This window comes from Lipomyces japonicus, assembly GCF_038497905.1.
Source record: "Lipomyces japonicus strain CBS 7319 unplaced genomic scaffold V1514scaffold_48, whole genome shotgun sequence".
NCBI classification, from domain to species: Eukaryota; Fungi; Ascomycota; class Lipomycetes; order Lipomycetales; family Lipomycetaceae; genus Lipomyces; species Lipomyces japonicus.
Window position 1 is genome coordinate 48,728 of NW_027117860.1, and position 18,685 is coordinate 67,412.

General features: G+C 43.4%; 5 protein-coding genes across 5 annotated transcripts; 3 read left to right on the forward strand and 2 right to left on the reverse strand.

The window, feature by feature from the left end:
* Positions 1-212: 212 nt before the first annotated feature.
* Positions 213-2,065, forward strand: V1514DRAFT_166104 (uncharacterized protein). The gene has a single exon (XM_066924547.1). It carries the CDS (start codon positions 252-254, stop codon positions 1,692-1,694), a length of 1,443 nt encoding a protein of 480 aa, XP_066781504.1. The 5' UTR covers positions 213-251; the 3' UTR covers positions 1,695-2,065.
* Positions 2,066-5,549, forward strand: V1514DRAFT_166105 (fungal-specific transcription factor domain-containing protein). The gene is made up of 4 exons (XM_066924548.1): positions 2,066-2,458; positions 2,531-2,587; positions 2,660-2,675; positions 2,738-5,549. Exons 1-4 carry the CDS (start codon positions 2,436-2,438, stop codon positions 5,465-5,467), a joined length of 2,826 nt encoding a protein of 941 aa, XP_066781505.1. The 5' UTR covers positions 2,066-2,435; the 3' UTR covers positions 5,468-5,549.
* A 6,322-nt stretch (positions 5,550-11,871) lies between these two features.
* On the forward strand, positions 11,872-13,157 carry V1514DRAFT_284873 (glycoside hydrolase superfamily; the record flags this gene model as incomplete). Its single annotated transcript, XM_066925153.1, has 3 exons — positions 11,872-12,158; positions 12,215-12,942; positions 12,997-13,157. Coding segments are annotated over 3 exons (1,176 nt in total), but the record flags the coding sequence as incomplete, so codon positions are not given.
* A 953-nt stretch (positions 13,158-14,110) lies between these two features.
* On the reverse strand, positions 14,111-15,211 carry V1514DRAFT_336354 (uncharacterized protein). Its single transcript, XM_066928522.1, has 2 exons — positions 14,935-15,211; positions 14,111-14,879 (listed from the first exon to the last, which is right to left on the reverse strand). The coding sequence occupies exons 1-2, from the start codon at positions 15,072-15,074 to the stop codon at positions 14,222-14,224; spliced, it is 798 nt and encodes a 265-aa protein (XP_066781507.1). The 5' UTR covers positions 15,075-15,211; the 3' UTR covers positions 14,111-14,221.
* A 223-nt stretch (positions 15,212-15,434) lies between these two features.
* V1514DRAFT_354133 (P-loop containing nucleoside triphosphate hydrolase protein) lies at positions 15,435-18,487 on the reverse strand. Its single transcript, XM_066929578.1, has 2 exons — positions 17,683-18,487; positions 15,435-17,617 (listed from the first exon to the last, which is right to left on the reverse strand). Exons 1-2 carry the CDS (start codon positions 18,414-18,416, stop codon positions 15,508-15,510), a joined length of 2,844 nt encoding a protein of 947 aa, XP_066781508.1. The 5' UTR covers positions 18,417-18,487; the 3' UTR covers positions 15,435-15,507.
* Positions 18,488-18,685: the final 198 nt, after the last annotated feature.

Below are 18,685 nucleotides of genomic sequence, written 5' to 3' on the forward strand. Positions count from 1 at the left end.
TCTGAAGGTTTGTTTGTTTGTTGAATAAATTGTATTATTAAAAAAAAATTGTAGTTGTAGTGACTCGATAAACGAGAGATGTTTTAATTTGGTAATAGATTCAGTTGATTGATCGTCATGAAATTTGGAAACCCGTTCCCGCAATTTTGTTACCCGGAATTGTCAGTTAAAGGTATTATTTCAATTTATCCGAAACCTTTGGACGGGGGCATAAGCGCGATTTTTGTATTGAAGTCGGGGGAATTTAAACAATGGCAACAGATTTTGCAACTAATTTACAATTATGGGCAAAAACCAATGGAATCATAATTAATTCAGTGGCAATAAAACAGTCAGAAAATTCAGGATTGGGGATTTTCGCCAACGATCGGATTGAGATTAGTGAAAAGCAGCAGGATGAGGATGAAGAACCGGTGACGTTGATTTCGGTACCGCGAAACATGATCATCAGTGCTGAGATGGTGACGGATTATGGGTTAGCGTACAGTACGAGTTTTAATCGATTGATTGATATTAGCGGCTTAAGCGGGCGAGAGAAAATCGTCAGGTTTTTCGTGTTTGGGTTGCATGAGTTTGCCAATCCGGTGCGAGGAGCCGGCCCGCAGGCAGTGTTTGCACCATATTTTGCGGGGCTGCCGCGAATTGCCACGACGCCGGTGGCATGGTCGGATGAAAAAATTGCCAGGTTGTACGGGACGTCGATTTATGAAGCCGTGGTTGCTAAGCGTACCGTGTTGGCTGAAGAGTTTGATCGGTTTCAACAAGTGTTTGAAGACAGTTTTGGCGAGCATGTCAGGTTTGAAGAATACGTGGTGGCTGATTTTATCGTGTCGTCACGATCGATGCAGGTTTTGGTGTCTGAGACTAGCGAGTCAGTTGCGGTCGGTGTCGTGCCCGTGATTGATTTTGCCAATCATGCGACCAACACGGCCGACGTGACGGCAAAGTATGAAATCACAAACCAAGACGTGCGGCTTGAACTTGTTTCGAGCTCGATCGAAAGTGGTCAAGAAATTAAGATTTCGTATGGCCGTGACCGGAGCACGGGGGAGATTTTGTTCAACTACGGATTCGTGGAACCTGAGCCGGAGCATGATTCGATCCGGACACGGGTCGTGCTTGATGACGATGACGTTGTGGGCAAGGTTAAGGAACGGGCGTACGGCAAGCGCGCATTGATTGAGCTAGGTGTTGATGACCAGGGACGGGCATCATGGGAATGCGAGTTTACGTGGCTGCTTGCCGCCACCGAGGAAGACGGCGTGCGGGTGCAGGTTGCGCAGGACGTTGATGGCACGCGCACGGTTGAAGTTGTCGTGGCCGGCACGACGGCCGTGCACGCGACCGGCGCAGACCTGGTGCGCGCGGTCAGGCACAGCTTGCAGGCGCAAATGGCGGACGTGTACGAGTTGCGCCGGGTCGTGATTGTGCGGAACATGATTGACGTTTGGCTGGACCGGCTCGCCCGTGCTGAGGCGGTTGATGTGGAAGCGGGATACCGCGATGATGATGATGACGACGACGACGTGGTGCTGAGGTTGCGGCAACGCGAGGCGCACGTGTTGAACACGGTCGGGCGTGAACTCGACCGGCAGCGGGACGAGCTGGTGCAGTCTGCCACCGTGCAGGTGTACCTGCGCGGCCACGGATCATCAGTTGACGATCATGACGAGCCAGGAACCGACATTCGCTAGCCGTGACTTGCTTGGTTCTCCGCATTGTACAAATAATACGTTATGTAATACTATAAGCTTGGCCGTCGTTATCGCCGAGCCAAGTCATCAGCTGCCATGTTGTAGTGTTTAGTCAATGCCAGCTGTCACGTGAGCCACGCATTTGGCCTGGCGAATAGAGTTATCGGACATAATCAAACTCTAACTCAAAGTAAAGTTTGGGCTGTTACCCCACACCCCAGATGGCGCGGAGGGTTCCGCAAGGGCACACGACAACGACGACGACAACGACGACAAATTACATGAACGAGCGATAACATGTGCATGTGGTTAATGGATGATAGTAGCTCGAGTAGCATGAAGGTGGCGTATCTTGTTTGTACGTGGTGGTTGCACGAACGGAACCGGCAGGGGGGCGTGTGTGTATTACATAACAAGTGTCGGCGGGGCGGCCTAGCGGATCGACGCCGCCGATGCTTTTTTTTGGGGGCAGCGAATCAAACTGGCTCCGATTACGTAAAAGTGCAATTCCCCAGACTTTTGCTTTTTTTTCTTTTTTTGGCGGAGGCGGCGGGGCGTCTTTTCATATTCGTTCCATGTACATATATATATATATTGCATGCATTCACTGTTTTGACCATTTGGCACTGGTTTACTTCAAGAACCAACGCCCGACCACAGATTAAATAACTACGGTTTTTGTATTTGGTATTTTTCGAATTTTGCATACTTTATTTTTTTTTTTTAAGAATATTCGTAATCATGCCTGACGGCGCGCAAGCTTGGTGAGTTCTTTTGCGTTCATCAATGCTCTGCACCGCTTCCGAATGCCGCTAACCCTTGATTTTGTTGTTCAGGAAAATGATAAAGCCACCCGGTTCACAAATTGGCCGCATCGCTCAGGCCTGTGATCGGTATGCACATACATATATACATATATACATATACAACACAACTTTAAAAACTAACATGCAAATTTTTTATAGGTGTCGCAGTAAAAAAGTACGCAGTTTGTTCAAGATAAAGACAATTTATTTTACAATTTGTCTAATCATTTTTTTTAGATTCGATGCGATGGCAAACGTCCTTGCTGCACGCAATGTCAAAATGTTGGGTTTGAATGCAAAACTTCGGATAAGCTCTCTCGACGAGCTTATCCTCGTGGTTATACTGAATCACTTGAAGACCACATCAGGCAACTTGAAGACGAAAACAAAAAACTAAAGGACCAGCTTGACATTCAAGATGATAAAATGGAGCTCTTGTCCCGGGTCGATTCATTATCACCATCCGCTCCGGCTGCTCCGTTAACCGTGTACTCTTCTAATCGCAAGCGCCTGCATCGTCATCGGTCGAGGGAGCCATCACCAATCAGATTCCATAATATCGAATGTGATTCTGATGATAACGAAACTTTTACCGTTCACGAACTACGCAAGCTTAACATTGATGGCACGTTTGAAGGCGCGTCGTCAGGTCGCGCGTTTGTCGAGATTTTTCAAGACAAGATTTCATCAAAACCTGGCTCGCTTGCCTCGCTTGCCTCGCTTGCCTCGCTTGCTGGCAGCCTCTACAAAACTGTTGACTTATCATCGGCCTTGCCTCGATATTATTTTGACATGCCATCATCGTCATCATCATCGTCACCATCTTTACCTGCACTCCCTCCAAGGTTTCTCACCGACCAATTGGTAAATTTTTTTTTCAAGGATTGGCATCCGTTGTTCCCAATTTTACACATGCCAACGTTCATGACTGATTACGAAAAGGCGTTTAATGCTTCAACCTTGCTGGGCAGGGAAGAATTTCTCGTTCAACTCTATCTCGTGCTTGATATTGCCTCTCGTCACTTGCTAATATCTGGCGCTACTGATGCTCATCCTGCCTACGAGCGACATTGGAGGCGATTGTTATCCACCATCCAGCATCGCAATTCACTCACAACATTGCAATCAATCGTGCTGGCCGAACTTGACATGTTTTGCGCCGGCCAGTATTCTGACATGTGGCAGTTTAAAATGCAGTCTACCGGCATGGCGCTTCGTCTTGGATTGAACCGGTCACACAGGAGTTTAGTGTCGATCAACAGCATTCTTGAAAACGAAATGAGGCTCAGGTTGTTTTGGATCGTGTACGTGTTGGACCGTTTTTCGTCCATGGTAATGGGATTGCCCTCAATCATTCGTGATGACCACATTACTTGTGCTTATCCCGCCGACGTGGATGACGAATTTTTGACCGAAACCGCCATTCTTGCCGTGCCACCTGGTTCTTTTACAAAATTGTCGGCTTCGTTAGCATTATTCAAGTTTAGTCGCGTGCTGACATGCGTGATTGATGACATTTATGCTCCAATCACGTCACCTTGTCGTCCGTACCGTACCGTGTTTGAACTTGAAGACAAGCTAGACGATTGGAGGAAAGAATTGGCACCACATTTAAAATTTGATTTGGTTAATGGATCACCTCATGTGAATTCTGCAAATTTGCATGCCCGGGCTCCGTTACTTTTTTTGGTTTATCACCTAGCCCGAATTCAAATTCATCGGCCCGTCATGCCAACCACGGATCAAGACAGGACAAAAAGTTCGGCATCCATCTTGGCCGCCATTGATTCGGCCAAAAATATTATTTGGTTATCAAGTCATATGAAATCTCATGCCATTTCATGGACCATGTGCTTGAACGAGGCCAAGTGTGTGTTGGATTGCGGCTTGTTGGTATTGTTTAACGGCATGGATTACCCCAAGACAGGCGGGCTTGTCCGGGACACTCGGGCTATTATTCGCAAGTGTCTTGACAGGATTGATGGTCGTCCGGGAGTTCCGCTGAGTGATTACAAAGTGTTTGAAAAAATTTGTTATTCGGTTCTTGAAATGGAATCGTCTGTTGTGAATAACTTGGATAAGCCAGACCAACAACAACAACATCAACAACAAACCGCTAACGTCACAATCAAAAAGGAAGATGAAACCCGGGCAGCCATGATGATTCCACACATGCCGGCATCATGCGTTCAATCGCCCGATAGCGACGTTTTGCAATGGGCAATCGCACAACACCAGCAATTGCAATATCGAAATTCTTCCGTGTTGTCATCATCTCGACGTGCCACCGTTTGCGGTGCTGACTTGTCCGAACATCATGACACGGAACTGGAATCGTTGTTTGCTTTGATGGACAGAAGCGTGGGACCAATCCACAATCATCATGATGATCATCATTCCCATTGTGCCAACAGTAAGAGCACGGCCAGCGTTCCGATGGCAACTTCAGACGTGATGGCGACCGTTTCGGACTTGTTTAGCAATACCTCGGCAGAGATTTACAGGGCATTATCAATTAATGGGAATTACGACGCCGCCATAAAAACGCCACCGCAAGCCGCCGTTTCTCCAGATCATCATCATCAACAGCAGCAGCAGCAGGCTTGCTGTTCATCCATCGCTAGCACGCACAGCGCGCCCAGTGTGGCTAGCACTTCTACCACGTCAGCTAACAATGATGATTCATGGAACATGTGGTGGGAAGATTTATTTTCAAGTAGCGAATCCACGGCTGAATCAATCACGCCGCCTAGTATCAATCACGACCAGCAGGGACAAGTAACAGCAAAAACAGCAACATCATCATCATCATCATCATCATCTTCATCATCATCATCATCATCATTAAATCTCAAGTCCAAGGTATCATCATTATCACCTGTTCATGAGCCATTAGTTACTGCGTCCAAATGGGATGCCATGAGTTGGCTTACGGAACAGAAAACCAAGGTGTCTTCTAAAGTTTGAATTTTTTATTTTTTTTTTTTCTTTTTTGTATTTGTATTTGTATTTTTACGGGGATTATTTAGTAAAAAAAAAATCAGGCAATTGGAACACAAGGCGACAAGGAGTGTTGGTTGTAATATGGAAAAGGCAATGTGTATTATGGGTTGAGGGAGTCGAGGTTGATCATGTCTTTTATTTCATGCTTTTTTTTTCTTGCTTTTATGAGTTTTTTGGTTGATGATTTGATTACTTTTAAAAAAAAAATACGATTAATAGAACGAGGTTCGTTCAAACTTACTTTAATCACACACAGAAATATAAACAACGCGCGAACGCCAAGGGTATATCAAAAATTTAAAAAAAAAATATAAACTAAAATTTGAAGTGTCCGGGCCGACGAAAAGCCCAAAAGTTGATTTGCAGAATTGAAACCCGGTTTTGGTATAAATTATCCTTGAAAGTTTTGTTTTGGCCCGTTTCATGTCTGGCTTGACTCTTTTTAAAAAAAAAACTGACAACATCGCAAGATAATAACCAGTCATCAATTGCGTTTTTTTCAGACAAATTTTTTGTTTGCACAAAAAAAGGCAAGCAATTTTGACAATCAATACTCATTATGTTTCGAGAGATGGGCGTGCAAGATAGATTTGCTGATCTAAAATGCTGTCAAAAATTAATAAGATGCTTGCCCGATGTGCAACGTTGCGGGTCAAACAAGCCGAGTTGGCAGAGTGTGCTTGGTTGGTGAGCATGCACGCGCTCAAAACACCACATGATGAAGGCGAAAACGTGTAGAAGCACTTGTGTTCGACGTCAAAACACATGCATCTATTTTTTTGCCCATGTTGCCGCAATTTGGCCATCCTGACAGCAATCTCATGATTGGCTTGAAAGTTTCTGTGAATTAACGGTATACAGTAATCCATCATGCCGGTCACGTTCGGGATGCCAAAACCTCGAGAAACAACGGCGACGGCAAGTAGTCGTTTTTAATAACCTCACCAGGACTGGGAGGGTAACATTGCCAGTCTTGAATCGGTTAAGTTCGGCGGGTGCATGATTGAGAGCTTGATTCGAGATAATATGATCCGTCTCATAATCAGCAGACACGCTGTGAAATCCTGGCATCTCTTGAGCTGTACACCCTGACCCGAAAATCACTTTGCGCATTCACCGCAACTGGTAATTTTGAGCGAAAATCTTGACCCGGGCCCGCCATTGTTTTAATAAATGGCTGAACTTTCTAAAATCACCCCACTTTTGCATCCATTGTCTAGTCTCTATTTTAAATTACCACAACAGACGGGGTCACGTACATATCTAAAACAACATCGTGGTGTAAGTAATCCCACAATGAAATGCAATCATAATATGCCATGTCGTTCAGCACAAAACTCTCTAACTAAACGGCGGCAATCCATTAAGTCGGGGTTCTATTCGCGCCAAAAACACATCTAATCTATCACATGTAGACCCGTCCGAACGCACAAAACTTCTTGTACGTCCGATCGCATTCACGCAATAAATCAATCAAATCCAAATTGTTTTGCTTCGACCACGCTATCATATGATAGAGAATCGTTATTGTTCTATTGTTGTTGTTGTTGTTGCAATCGCGGCTCCTCGTGTCCGTGAGGGATTGCAAGGATCTTCGATGCAATCAGCGAACAATGGCAAAACCCCAATGCTAACCATGGTTGGTTTTTGCAACAATGGTAAACATGTCTTCACGTGTTTGACGAATCTCGACATTTTTTCTTGCAAATTTCACATTCGTAATCTTCCCATTTGCTGGCCCACTCCTCACATGGAAAAGCCATGCTTTCTCTGCAATGATTACGTACGATTTCGTCAACTCGTAACAAGTTATTTAATGTTAATCACGACATGGACGAATGCCATTACATGTTTGAATGAGTTGAAGAGCCAAATAAATAGCCGTGGCAAATATATTCATGCTTTCTGTCACTTCGGGCTGCGGCTTTGGCTTTGGATGTAATGCCATGTCTACTTCATAACGTAACCCGTGCTTCTCTCATATGGCAACTGAGTAGCTCTCCGTCGCAGATCAAACAGCTCTTTGTCCAAATTAGACAGCATTCGCTTTTTGCATTGCAAATGGCTGTTTTTCTGTTTTATTCTAAAACAAATGAGTTAGTTATAGATAATTACAGAATAAAGCAAGGTGCGTGACGTACTGTCTCCGACTTGCTGAATGGAGCGCATTTGGCCGCTTCCATTCTTTCAGGCAAAATAGGAGTTTGAAACACATTTGACCATAATAATTTGGACAAAGAGCTGTTTGATCTGCGACGGAAAGTTACTCAGTTGCATATTCGAGGAAGGACGGCCACGTTATGAAGTAGACGTAGCATTACATCCAAAGCCAAAGCCGCAGCCCGAAGTGACAGAAAGCATGAATATTTTTGCCACGGCTATTTAGTTTAATGTAAGATCACGCTGCTGGTATGTGACTGTGTGAACGTAATGTGAACTAAACTTAGGATGCCCGACAAGAAAGAAAGCATTGTGCGCGTTTTCGTTTTGTCTGGGAGCAAAACGTGAAAACAACGCGACAAGACAAAAAACATAAAACATTCAATATCACTTTTTGCTAAGGCAATCTGGCTCTTGCTAAAAAAAAAAAAAAAAAAAATGTTATTTTTTTAAAATTTTATTGTTTTAAACCGAGAAATTTTTAATAGGGCTGGCTGTTCTATGTTGGCTGGTCATGATGGGTTTGATGATGCGATATCGTCGACCGGCTTGATTTAACGTGGCCGATAATTTTTACACGATACGGTCGACGGTATCGAGCAAAAATCTCAAAATTATCGAAACAGTTCTAGCGATTTATACCAATTGAATAACAAATCTGCGACATCTTTGTACATGTATGTGCTACTCGAGTTGGGACAACGTGCAATCTGCAAGTCATTGGATTAGATAATTTCTAGTTAGGCGCATTGGAAGACATTATCTGGTTGCGCATGAATACGTGACCACGTAACATATTTGGCGGTACATGACTGTGCATAAAGTAGGAAAGCTGGATAATATATAATAATGAGGTTCATTTTTTAGATGGTTCAGTCTGAAATGGATTGCAACACCTTATTTTCATCACCTACATGGGCTTTGGCCATCACTGTGATTACACACTGGAAATATTGCAAGTAATGATGATGATGATGATGATGATGATGATAAAAATAATAATTTGTTATTCTCCTTTTACTTTTTCCGGGTGTCGCACCCCGCAGTCTCGACTTTACCTTCACCCCTGCAGATGCACCTAGAGTTCCTTCTCAACCTGACTCAGCAGGATGGTGGTGATTTTTTTTCTGCTGTCCCAATTGTGCTGACCAATGAAGTCGATGACGCTCTGCTTACGGCCACGAGTGTAAGTGACGATCCTGACACCCGTCAGTTTTTGCCTCGCAATCTGTTGTTTTTAATCTACGTGCGGATGAGACTGAGCGTCTTGAAGAGCTTTTGCGCAGGTGTTGTTGTTCACGTGCCCTTTATACGATCGCAACCGCTGAATGTCCTCGGCAGATCGACGCGCCTCCTCTCTGCGGCATTCCCTGCTTTGCTATTCAACCGGTGCTGCTGACTTGAAGGAGTGTCGCGATATCACAGTCACGACGCCGGAGCATGCTGTGCATGCGATGCGATATAAGGGCGGCAGATTCGGTCGTCATCCGCGATGGCGATTTGCCCTCTACAACCTCCGGCTTTGATCCATGGCGTTCAGTGGTAGTCGTTATTGGCTACGGTCGCACCCAGATGTTGTTGCCCTCGACGCCGAGGTTCTGGTCAAGCGTCTGCCGTTGCAGTCTGAGGACCCTCTGCTGCGAAATGTATATAAGCAGGCCAATAATATTCAAGGCACGGGTCCTTTCTGCAATACGCTGGAAACTGGTACTGGAAAAGGTCTTAACGCCCCTGCTTAACGTTAAGCTCTTTTACTATCGGTACGAGTGGCAGTCTCGCTGCAGTGCTCACGTCGATTGCATTCTCTGTAACAAACATGGAAACTATTGCCGACTTTAGGCCAAGTCATGACATCACCATGCATGAGCCAAAAATGCATGAAATGACTCACATTGGGCGTACACGTGGGCAAGTGGCAAAGTGGAACGGAGGAATGGAGAAGTGGAGGAGTAAAGAAATATAAGAATGGTTGTTTGTTCATTTGTTTTGTCGTCAAGTAATAAGTTATTTGTTTATCGTTCATAAACTGTTGTTCATTACTTACCGTGTCGTGCTCTCGTATCGTTTTATTCTATTGTCTCGTTATCGTTCCGCCGTCGCCGTTACATTCTCTAGGTCGAGGGGTGCTCCGCCTATGAACATTTCATCAAACGAGTCCAGGGCCGCGTTTTCTAAGTACCGGGTCTCAGGTCATCACCGCGGAACAACCCGAATCCGAGTCGTCCTGCAGACGCTAGAAACCAGTCTCACTGCCGTTTCACATGGTTCACAACTCGGCCTACATGTCTCCACAAGCCGTACTGCTCGCGAACGAACCCCCAGACCAACGAGTGACGGTCTGGCTATCCGCGCCCTGTGGCCGACCATGCTTCCGTCAACAAGTCTATCAAGGGTCGGGGTCGGTTTGCAGCGAAACGGTATAACGAATTGGTGTAGCCGCATAACACAGCCATTATTTTCGCTTGGATGGTCCCACTTTGATATTCAGCCCAGTATCAGCATGCAGGCCCTCTTAAACTATCTCGTCAAGTACTGTTTCCAAGCCCGAGAAGCAGTCGGCCCATGTTAAAGAAATAGTATCCAAGTTTAGCGATCCCCTTAACCCCAATGATCCGGCTTTGTCTGCTGTCCGCAAGAACCCCGGTCAGCGTGATGTGTCTGCCCAGGAGGCCTGTCATATCTTGCTTGGCGTTCGTTTGACCCTTGATTGCCGTCCATTCGAGGCCCAGGCCAAGCCCATCGACTTTTAAGAAGCTGATCTTGATACTGCCTGGCTTCGTGGTGGAAAGTCTTGCGTCCGGCGATACGGCCTGAAAAAGCGGGGATGACTCTGTTGGAGTTGGTTGAACAGTACAGCATATACAGTTACAGACCATACACTGGCCCGAAACATGTCATCCGTTTCTGTCCGCGCTACTCGTCAACGCCTACCGACCCCGATTATATGAAATATTGCCGTGCCAAGTTCATGCTGCATCATGTATTTAAAGACCTTAGCGAACTACTCGCCTTCGACGGGGCCGGTTTTGATTCCTTTGATCGTGCATATGAGTACTCATATAAAGCCGGGCGATAGTCCAGGTAGACTATAGTAAGAATAATATATATTACGTACAAATAGATAATAATGTGAAAACGGTTGTTAAAAAGACATTTTTCTGGCTTTCACCTCAGCTACGTCGCGTGTGAGTGTCCCTTGTATTGGACGTTATAAAAGGGGCATGAATTTTAAAATTGGAAAAAATCTAGCGTAGGCCGGAAATCAACGTATGTGGCAATCGTACCATGGACTTGTCGTACCGTATGAGATACATGCAGATAATCAGTATAGCACTACTGTGAGCATTTGTCATCGGTTTGACGGGCGATTTTCAACAGTTCTGTCATTATAGACCGCTTTCATCCAATCAGGCGGAGGAACGCAGGCATCGATTCATTTAAAGCAATCGGTTTATCTTTCCCAGGCTCATGCCTAACAGCTAAGTTGTAGTCACGCTCATAAACATAACGCGTTCGTTACGCGTTTCTTGCGCGTGCGCGTTTGTACGTCACAACGCGCCACGCGACGCGCGACGCACAACATGAACGTGTCAAAACGAAAACAAACCGACTCATTTCTTACACTGCTTTTAGCCGCTTTAATATACTGAACTCAAAAATGTGTAAATTCAATCAAAGTTAAACGTTTTTTTTTTTTTTGCCCCTGTCACGTTTCCCGTTTCACTGGGGCCAAAACTGATTCAAAATCCAACTTGGTTTTCTGTTTTACAAACAAATGGAATTAATTGACACGCTTTTAATTTTAAAAAATTTCAAACGCTTGTCCGTGTTGCGACCGGAGTAGCTGAATAAAAAAAAACACAAGAGTCAGTCCATTTGAGTTCTGCTTTGACCCCCTTGACGCGGTGGTTGGAATGTTTTACTACCCACTTACGGGATCGCGTTACAACCCCTGCTTCGAACCATAAAAATAATTTCTCACGATTAACCGGTTACTTGCTCAAACCCCCTGTCTTATTTCGAATCATGTTCAAAGCCGTTCGGACCTATTTTGTTAAAAGGGGCCCAAGGTCCCTTTGCTTTGATTATTTTCTATTTGTTCGGTTGTAGTCAAACGCATTCGCTCGGTCTTTTTTTTTTTTTTGGTTTGCCGTTCCTGCAGATTGCATAGTATTCTTAAATCATCAAAAACCGACCCAATTCAAATCATGAGGCTGTTTTTGCTCACATTCTTTTCATTATTACTTTCACTTACTCATTGGGTTGCTGCTTATTCAGATTCGTCATCTGATAACGTGGTTGTATATTGGGGTCAAGCTTCTGCTGGTTCTCAGGAGTCATTGGCTTATTACTGTGCAAGCGATAATGTCGACATCGTGGTGCTTTCATTTTTGACTACTTTTTTCGGATCCGATAATTCGCCGGTTGTTAATTTTGCCAGTGCTTGTACTAGCACATTTTCTGGAACTGATTTACTTCAATGTGATCAAATTGCGTATGTTCCTATACATGTATATGATTTCCCTGTTGTGGTCTAATATCTTTGAACAGACAAGACATTAAAACCTGCCAAAATGCTGGAAAGAAAGTTTTGCTTTCGCTTGGTGGTGCTGCGGGATCATACGGTTTCACGTCTGATTCGGAAGCAGAATCGTTTGCCACAACGCTTTGGCAAACGTTCGGCGCAGACACGTCGGCTTCGGTTAACCGTCCGTTTGGTGACTCGGTCGTGGACGGATTCGATTTGGATATTGAAAACGGCAATTCGATCGGTTATGCTGCGCTGGTTACCAAATTACGTCAATACTATGCCTCATCCTCTGGTACTTACTACGTATCAGCTGCCCCGCAATGCCCGTTCCCTGATGCATCGGTTGGCGACGCGTTGGATAACGCTTATTTTGATTTCGTGTTTATTCAGTTTTACAACAACTACTGTGGCGTTAATAATCAGGCCCAATTTAATTATGACTCTGATTGGCAAGCCTGGGTTGATTCCACGTCACAAAATAAAAATGTAAAGTTATACGTTGGCGTTCCTGGATCGAGTTCGGCTGCTGGTTCCGGCTACGTGACGCCTGATGTGTTGGGAACATTGATTGGTGCAATTACTGACAAGTCTAACTTGGGAGGCGTCATGATTTGGGATGCATCTCAAGCGTTCACTAATCAGGTTGATGCAAACAATTTCATTACCGATATTAAGTCTGTGTTGGCCGGAATTTCATCTTCGTCATCTACTTCATCTTCAAACACTCAAGTTTCGAGCTCATTAGGCGGTGGGTTTGTTGCCGATGCGGATGCTGTTACTTCAACTGTCACTGCAGCAGCAGCAGCTGCTGCTGCTGCAACCGTTGAGTCTATTACCTCAATCGGTGGTACATCATCTTTTGGATTCCAAAATCTTTACGTGACTGCAGTTCCAACTTCGGCCGTGGCTGTTGCTGTTGCTGCGTCTGTAGTCACCGACGTTCCTGTTGCGACTCCGTCATCTGCTCAACCCACGCAACAAGCTGGTTGGACCACATCACTGGCATCCGTTATCGTGCCAACTACCGCACCAGTTCAGGTTTCGACTCCAATTTTGAATCCTACTACTGCCGTGATTGCTGAAGCTGCAGGTTTTACTTCTTCCTCGTCTTCGTTTTCGTCCTCGTCAGTATCGGCATCATCTACGTCGCTCGACCCCTGGACATCGACTGTTACCATCCAAAACAGCTATTTCGTGACCGCGACTGAATTTCAATACCAAACCGTCACATATTACTCAACCGTTCCACACGTCGCATTCACGTCATCGCCAGCGCCGGTGTTATCTACACTTGTGTCCAGCGTGGTGGCCGCTGCCTCATTCACCACATCGACCTCGCAAGCTGCCGCGGCTTCGTCATCCATTACCGACTCAAACGTGACTGTGGTTAATGATGATTCCAATACTAACGTGCCGGATTGCTCTGCGTTAACCGGCACGGCATATGCGGCATGCCAAAATGAATATTTCAAGACCATAACCTCGACTGCTGCTTGCTCTCAGGGCGCAATCGCATGCGTGCAGGGCAAGTTTGCCAAGTGCGACAATTCGGTTTGGATCACGTTCGAATGCCCATTGGACACGATTTGCACTGCCTTACCTAATGGTGACGAGCAACTTGTTATCGTTACTTGTGATACCGAGGATGACGTGGCTAGAATATTTGGAACCGCCACTTCATCAAAGGTTAAGCGACAATCCTCAGTCACTCGTCATCGTCATCGTCATCATAACCATAGGCGCAGAAATGGATTTTAGAATTGAATTTTTTTTTTTAAAAGTTCAACATTTTGGTTAAAATTATTTAAGGGCCGGTAGTTTGGGGAAACAAAAAAAAATTTTGATTCTGTTTTTGGGTACTTGCATTTTTTTTTTTTTTAATGATTTACGATTATGTATGAACGATATTTATGACATTTGCGATGCTTTGATTGATTTTATTTATTTTGTTTCTTCTTTTGTACATATTACTAAAACGAGACTCTTTGTGTTCTCGAATATAACGAACAATTTTTTTGCATTTTTTTTTAAAAATACAAGTAATAACCAAATACCATACTCCGTAATTCTTTTGTTTCTTCATCTTCTTCAAACATGGGCTTCCATTTTTCTTCAAATAATTTTTCAACCTTGAATCCATACGACGATTTCGCAAGTTCAAAAAATTGCAAGTCTCGATCAAACAACCAAGGCCGGTGAGGCGTAAACACGACAAAAATTTTGGCCTGCTTGTTTGAACGTGATAATGCGTTGGTACATGTTTTTAATAACTTGTCATGTTCGGAATGATTAAACACAACGTCGGACAAGATTATTAAATCAAACCCGTCAGCTGCCTGATCCAGATATGGCTTCGTGATTGTGGTCACGTCATCGCCCCATACGTACCCTGCCACGTTAAATACTCCAATGCCATAGTCACCGAGTGCATGATCAACATTGTACTGAATATTTTCAAGTAATTCCGGTTCCGGATAGTCAGTAATCACGACCTTGCTGGCGCCGTTAATGCCACTTATAAACGACGGCAATCCGGCACCGGCACCAACTTCAAGCACGTTCTTGTTTAAAATTAATTCCGCACCATGACGATCTAAATAATTGGCACTAGCTTTTGAAGCATTCCATAATAAATGACCCCATAATGGTGACTTGCCAACTAACCTAAGCGTAATCCTTGAAGGCCTATTGAATCAATTAATAAAATCACCAGGCAGTTTAAAAAAAAAAATCAACTTACTCTCCCTGTTTAACAAGTTTAGGAATTCGATCATATGAATCAAACGATGGAGGAATTTCTGGTTTATAATAACCTTCCGGTTCTTGAAATAATTGAACATCAACATCACCACCACCATCTTCTTCATCTGATGCGAACATATTGTAAACTTTCACTTTTATTTTGTTTTTTTTTTCTTCCTTTCTTTCTTTCTCTTTTTATTATCTATTTGTCTTAGTCTAAATATATATCTACACAAATTATTCAAGAAAAAACCCAGAAAAAAAATATATATATTTTTTGGTTTATTGACAACAACCAGCATCGGCATCCGCAAATCAAAATTTTCAGGGGCAGGCTTTAAACGTTATTACGTGATTGCTGATGTAATATTTCAACTTTTAATTGCCCGGTTCAAAAAATTGAAAAGTGCTGTTAGCATTTGCTATGCATGCAAGTTAAAAAAAAACAAAAAAAAAGTCAAATGGTAGTGGGTACAGTAATAAAATGTGCAAAAAAATTTAAACTCATTTGTCCAAAAGTATATTGAAAAACAATTTAAAGAAATACAAAAGCAAAAACATGTACAATAAATTATTTTCTACCTTTCCTACTTGGTCTTGCATTTTTTTCTCTTCTCTTGTCCTTAAGATTTCTTGCTTTCCTAATTTCGAACGTGGATTTGAGCTCGCTTTGTGCTCCAAACCCACCGTTTCTTGTCTTGGCTTCGTTAACCCTCTTTTGACGATTTCGGAAATCATCTCTATATTTATCTGCAGCTTTCGGTTGCTTCTGAGTCTGATGACGATATCTTTTTTCTCCTCTGCCGGGCAAATTCATGCTATCTGCCGCATTTTCAAAATCGCCCACCCGGAATGATGATTTTGATTTCTTGTTTGCAGCTTTCCAACTCTCGAACCGGCCTGATTTATACGAAGCTGGTAATCTGACACCGTTCTCGCCTCGAATCATTTTGCCCTTCTTTCCACCTTTAGTCGCATCTTCTTCAAAAGCATTCCTGGTTATGTATTTCTTTTTCTTTGAATCCCATTTGGTAAACTTGGTACGGTTACTGCCAATGATTCCAGATCCTTGCTTCAACGGGTCTTCATTAACTAGATCAAATGATGCCGATGCTGCACCATCCATAAAAGACGTAACCGACGTAGACCCAATATTAACGCCAAATCCTCGATCTTGAGCCATTTCGCTAGGCGCGTAGTGAGAAATATAATGACTATCATCTCTAAAGGACGATTTTTGTTTTTTGGTCGATGTCGAACTAATTTCAGCACGCTTGCGCTTACCGTTTAACTCGGGCACGGTTCGAAATGCTTGCTTGACTTCGTCTTCGTTGGCAGAAGACAAATCAACCGCTTGCTCCTCGTCGTTGTTGATTCCGTTAATATCGTCATCAGCCAATTCGTCTTCCACGTGGTTAAGCATGCCTTCTTCTGTTTGTTTTTTGGCATGTTTCTGAATAGGTGCAACTTGAATGCGTCTGCGTTTCATTAAACCAGCACTTGATTCTGCATTAACGCCACCTTTTCTTGTTAATTCAAAAATTGTTTCTGATGGTCTAAACTTGGATAACCTTTCAAGCATGGTTTCTCTTTCAACTAATTTATGACTGTTAAATAATGGGTTAAGTAAATCCCACCCTCTGGCTGCTACTTCTTTTGCACGTTTGACGCTCTCTTTGGAAGCCGAACCTCGAGTCTTTAAATAAAGCTTCTCTCCTTTGACTGCGACTTGCAACATTGATTGCAAATCAAAATCTTTTATCAACGCGTTCTGAACATCTTCGCAAGATCGTTCAAGTTCATCACGAGGGAAACTTCCAATGGCCATTAATTTTGTAAAATCAATCTCTTCTGGAGCTTTACCTTGTAGTTGGGAAGGCACTTGTAACGGTTTGCCCAAAAATAATTCGAGATCAAGCAAATATGGTAGCTCTGATTCCTTAATTAATGAAAACGCACGACCACGCTTACCGGCTCGCGCGGTACGGCCGACCCTATGCACGAATACCTTGGGTGATCCGGGGAACGCATAGTTAACCACATTAGCCAAGATTGGAATATCAATACCACGAGCAGCAACGTCGGTAACTACCAGGATGGATGTGTATCCTGCACGGAACTGAGCAAGTTGGTCGCGTCGTGCATGTTGATCAAGTGAACCATAAATATACGAGACCGCGTACCCAAACGCGCGAAGCAAAAATGTGACGTATTCCACATGATGTTTTGTCTGAGTGAAAATAATGGTTGCATGTGGTGAAGTTGCTTCGTTACCTTTAGTCACAAAATCTTTCTTTTTTTTCTTCTTCAACTGCTTTTTTTTATCATCGTCGTCTGCGTTGTTGCCGTTATGTTCGTCTTCCGCATCTGAGTAATCAGATTTCCAACCTTGCAGCCTTCGCGGCATATCTTGAGCAATTGGCATGTTAATAACCGATCTTAATAGCCATACTAATGAGCCGTCAAGTTCGGCTGATTTGATACTAAAAAAAAATAATTCTAATTCGTCTGAAACTTTTGTATCCGCATCTAATCGAACAAGAACTGGATCGGTCAAGCCAGCTCGAGCAAACTCAACAAGTGATTTTGGAAGAGTTGCAGAAAACAATAACGTCTGTCGAGTGGGTGGAAGATTAGCTAAAATTGAAGAAAGCTGAGTTTGAAAACCAAGTTCGAATAATCTAGAATATTAAGTTAGTCCTTGAAAATACCGTTTTAAAAAAAAAAAAAAAAAAAAAAAACTAACCGATCAGCTTCATCAAATACAATATATTCAACCGATCTTAAATCTAGATCCATTTCCACCTTCAAATGAAGAAATCTGCCAGGAGTTGCAATGATAATATCTGGGTTACCCATCATCCAGCTAAACTGCTCTTCTAAACTATCACCACCAACAAGAAGAACACATTTGAGATCTGTACCCTTTGAAAAATCTTTAACAACTTTTAATGTTTGAAGAGCCAATTCACGAGATGGCGAAAGAATAACGGCACGGGCTCCGACTTTAGCTGAATGAGCCTTGAGCTTGTCAATCATTGGCAATACAAAAGCGGCAGTTTTGCCAGATCCGGTCCGAGCCATGCCAACAACGTCAAGTCCGTCAAGCACAAGCGGAATGGTTTTGCGCTGGATGGGAGTCGGGGTATTGTAACCCTTGCGATGAACGTTCTTGACTAGTAATGTCGAAAGACCAAGAGCATTGAACTTGCCCGGGTTAATTTTTTTTTTGTTTGAGCCATCATTACCAGCAACACTAACACCACCTGACGAAGGACGAGGCAAGTTTTTGAAAAAATCCTCATCATCAGAATCAGAATCGTCTCCAAATCGAGATTTTTTTTTCGCAGCCGATGGTTTTTTCTTTGCTATTGATGCGCCAAAGTTCTCGGGCTCATCGTCAAGGTTTGATTGACCAACCTGTTCTCTAAATGATGCAATCGCATTTGAAATGTCATATTCAGAATCACTATCTGACATGGCTCACAACTTGTTCTGCTTTTGTTGGACTAGGATGTGCAGTGTCGAGAATCAAATTTTGCGCTTGAAAGATTAAAATTTTTAGAAAACTCCCAACTGGCATCGCGCACTTCCAAAAAAAAAAACTCAGTTTAGATGTCCAAAGAAATTTGATTTGAAGGATTAAAATATTGATTTACACAGCATGAAATAATTAGAATGTAAATATAGTGAAAATTTATATTATAGATATTGTGTAAAGTAGGCTTGAGAGTACTCAGAGATTTGTG